Source organism: Priapulus caudatus, unplaced genomic scaffold (genome assembly GCF_000485595.1).
Source record: "Priapulus caudatus unplaced genomic scaffold, Priapulus_caudatus-5.0.1 Scaffold1920, whole genome shotgun sequence".
Classification (NCBI taxonomy): domain Eukaryota; kingdom Metazoa; phylum Priapulida; class Priapulimorpha; order Priapulimorphida; family Priapulidae; genus Priapulus; species Priapulus caudatus.
In genome coordinates, this window is record NW_014578981.1 from 40246 (window position 1) to 44004 (window position 3759).

Genomic DNA, 3759 nt, shown 5'->3' on the forward strand with positions numbered 1-3759 from the left:
GGGCCGGCGAGCGGGCCGGCGAGCGGGCCGGCGAGCGGGCCGGCGAGCACGGCTGCGCCGCGGTACATCACTCCATCGTCGGACGAGCTAGGCGTCGGGATGCGGGGCGAGTGGAGCATGGGACTCTGCGACGGCGACGGCCCCTGCGGCGGGGTCGGCTGGCCGGGCGGGACGTGCGGCGGTGGCGGCGGCGGCGGTGCGTGGGTGGCAAACATCACCTGTCGTCGCTCCTCCTGCTTCATGCGGTACTCCTGCACCAGCATGCCGTGCTGCTTGTTCTGCTTACGCATCTGTGGTGACGATAGCAGAGGTGAAAGTGACAGATGAGTTAGTGTGATGACGATAGCGGAGGTGAAGGTGACAGATGAGTTAGTGTGGTGACAATAGCGGAGGTGAAGGTGACAGATGAGTTAGTGTGGTGACGATAGCGGAGGTGAAGGTGACAGATGAGTTAGTGTGGTGACAATAGCGGAGGTGAAGGTGACTACCTTCCCCCTCCTTCCCCGTACTTCTCCTACCTTCCCCCTCCTTCCCTGTACATCCTACCTTCCCCCACCACGCCGTACTTCTCCTACCTTCCCCCACCTTCCCCGTACTTCTCCTACCTTCCCCCACCACGCCGTACTTCTCCTACCTTCCCCCTCCTTCCCTGTACTTCTCCTACCTTCCCCCACCACGCCGTACTTCGCCTACCTTCCCCCTCCTTCCCTGTACATCTCCTACCTGCTCTATCTTCTTCTGTAGGTTGCTGATGTCCTGTGTAAGCTTCAGCATCAGCTGCTGGTCAGGTTCGCTGAGCTCGGCCCCGTTCTTACGCAGCGTGCGCTGACGAGCGTTCAGCGACTTCTTCTCCTTACGAAGCTTTGCGATTTCAGTGTCCAGGATCTTCTGCTGCATCTGTAACCGTGACAACGGCAATGAGAGGGGGCTGCGGCTAACGTAGAGGGCTGTGTGTGATGTAATGTAGACGGTGCGGACGAGGAGGTGGAGAGAGGAGAGGGCGATTACAGTGAGAAGGTAGAGGAGAGGAGAGGAGAGGAGAAGGATGAAGATGGTAAAGAGGAGGTTAGAGAGACAGACGAGGAAGAAGATGATCATGATAGATAAGGACAAGTGGGATTAAGATAAGAATGAGGAGGTGGATAGATAAGGGGAGGAACAATTTCATAGAGATCATTACGAGCAAGTAGAAGTAGAAGTAGTAGTAGTAGTGAAGTAGAAGTAGTAGTAAAGGCAGAAGATTGCAATGAGGATGAAGAGAAGATAAGACAATGGTCGAGCAAAGGTGATGATGCTGAGGAGGATGACACGGCTACGTACCTGTAGCACTGTCTGATGCTTGTGAAGCCATTCCTCGTACTGCAGCTGCTGCTGCCGCTGCTCCTCTGTCATGTTCACATCGAACGTCGGCGGCTGCGGCGGCGCGTGTCCACCCTGACCGGGGGGCAGCTGTGCACCACCGAGGCCGGGGGGCATCGCCCCGCCGCCACGCGGGCTCAGGCCAGACACGGATGGCTGCGGACTCATACCTGCAACACACACTCACTTAGCAGGAGGGGGGACGCGTGCTAGCTGGATCGTGGGCGTGTACGGACTGCAACTCCTTAACGATTCCCATGCCGAGTCATTTTAGGTAAGAAACCTACTCACTGAGACAATGAGGCATTTGGATTCGGAATTTATAATTTATAAGTATAATATATGTATATAGTATCATTTATAAGCATAGTATATGTATATAATATCAGTTATAAGTATAGTACATATATACTACTCGTCACAACTGCACTGACACACACTCACCCCGCAGTATCGTCTCCAGGCTGCCGGGCGCGGTCGTCACGGCAACCCCTCCGCCCGGCGCCCCGCCCATCGTCGGCTGCTGCTGTTGCTGCTGTTGCTGCTGCTGCTGCTGCTGCTGCTGCTGCTGCTGGTTGGAGCGTTGTGGCCACTCCATGGGTGGGTGCTGCAGGCGAGGGGGGTTGGGCATGCCCATGCCTGGCGGCTGCCCCATCTCCTGCACACACTGAGCCTGCTCGCTGGCACCTGAGGAGAGAGACGGGGTGCGACGTTTGTACCCGCGCGAGATGCCAACATCATCCACACAAATCATCGCCGGTATAATCACGTTTATTATTCCGGCGGCCCGTTGTCAGAAACAAAACTAGTCTTAACGTTAGTTTTAACATTCTCTTAAAAAAAGATAACATAAAAAACATTTAAAAAAATCTTGTTGACCGGACCTCTATATGCTGCCTATGAGAAACTCCTGATAAGAACTTTACCATGTTTCTGTCAACGGTCTATGATAAAAAGTTAAAATGTTAAGACTAATGTTACGACTAATTTTGTTTTTCTGACAACAGGCCCTTGTACATTTACCGAGTTATTTCATGAAGAAATTCACGATGAAATTTAACGACGATTTACACACGCTGCTTGTGGTCGATTAATTAAACAAATTAATTAATTGAATGAGTCGATTAATTAACGTGTGAGAATTAACGAGGAGCCTCCATGCTCACAGCCTCTGCGGAAACCGATTGCTGTGCCACGCTACAATCCACAAGGCCTGCTGTGACCAACCGATTAACTCTCAGAGAAAATGAGAGTAAATGAAGAGGGAAAGATAGGGGAGAAATAGGGAAAGAGGGGGAAGAGTGAGGGAGAGCAAGAGCACAATAGAGGGAGAGACAGACAAAGAGACAGAGGGGGAGAGAGACAGAGAGAGTTACTCGGTAAATGTACAAGGGCCTGTTGTCAGAAAAACAAAATTAGTCTTAACATTAGTCTTAACATTTTAACTTTTTATCATAGACGGTTGACAGAAATGTTGTAAAGTTCTTATCAAGGGTTCCTCATAGGCAGCATATAGAGGTCCGATCAACAAGTTTGTTTTTATGTTTTTTATGTTAAATGTTAAAACTAATGTTAAGACTAGTTATGTAGCCAGAATAATGAACGTGATATAACACCGGCGATGATTTGTGTGGATGATGTTGGCATCTCGCGCGGGTACAAACGTCGCACCCCGTCTCTCTCCTCAGGTGCCAGTGAGCAGGCTCAGTGTGTGCAGGAGATGGGGCAGCCACCAGGCATGGGCATGCCCAACCCCCCTCGCCTGCAGCACCCACCCATGGAGTGGCCACAACGCTCCAACCAGCAGCAGCAGCAGCAGCAGCAGCAGCAGCAGCAGCAGCAGCAACCGACAATGGGTGGGGCGCCGGGCGGAGGGGTTGCCGTGACGACAGCGCCCGGCAGCCTGGAGACGATACTACGGGGTGAGTGTGAGTTGGGACGAGTAGTATATATGTACTATACTTATAACTGATATTATATACATGTACTATGCTTATAAATGATACTATATACATATATTATACTTATAAATGATAAATTCCCAATCCAAATGCTCTATGAGGATGTCTCAGTGAGTAGGTTTCTTACCTAAAATGACTCGGCATGGGAATCGTTAAGGAGTTGCAGTCCATACACGCCCACGATCCAGCTATCACGCATCCCCCCTCCTGCTAAGTGAGTGTGTGTTGCAGGTATGAGTCCGCAGCCATCCGTGTCTGGCCTGAGCCCGCGTGGCGGCGGGGCGATGCCCCCCGGCCTCGGTGGTGCACAGCTGCCCCCCGGTCAGGGTGGACACGCGCCGCCGCAGCCGCCGACGTTCGATGTGAACATGACAGAGGAGCAGCGGCAGCAGCAGCTGCAGTATGAGGAATGGCTTCACAAGCATCAGACAGTGCTACA

The 3759-nt window shown here is 52.2% G+C and overlaps 1 protein-coding gene across 1 annotated transcript in view; it reads right to left on the reverse strand.

Moving 5' to 3' along the window:
- Nucleotides 1–119, reverse strand: part of LOC106817907 (flocculation protein FLO11-like) — a 12691-nt gene extending 12572 nt beyond the window's left edge. Inside the window, exon 1 of the mRNA XM_014822618.1 lies at nucleotides 5–119. Coding sequence (XP_014678104.1) covers nucleotides 5–119 — 115 coding nt within the window. The remainder of the gene's footprint in view (nucleotides 1–4) is intronic.
- Between the last annotated feature and the right edge of the window lie 3640 nt (nucleotides 120–3759).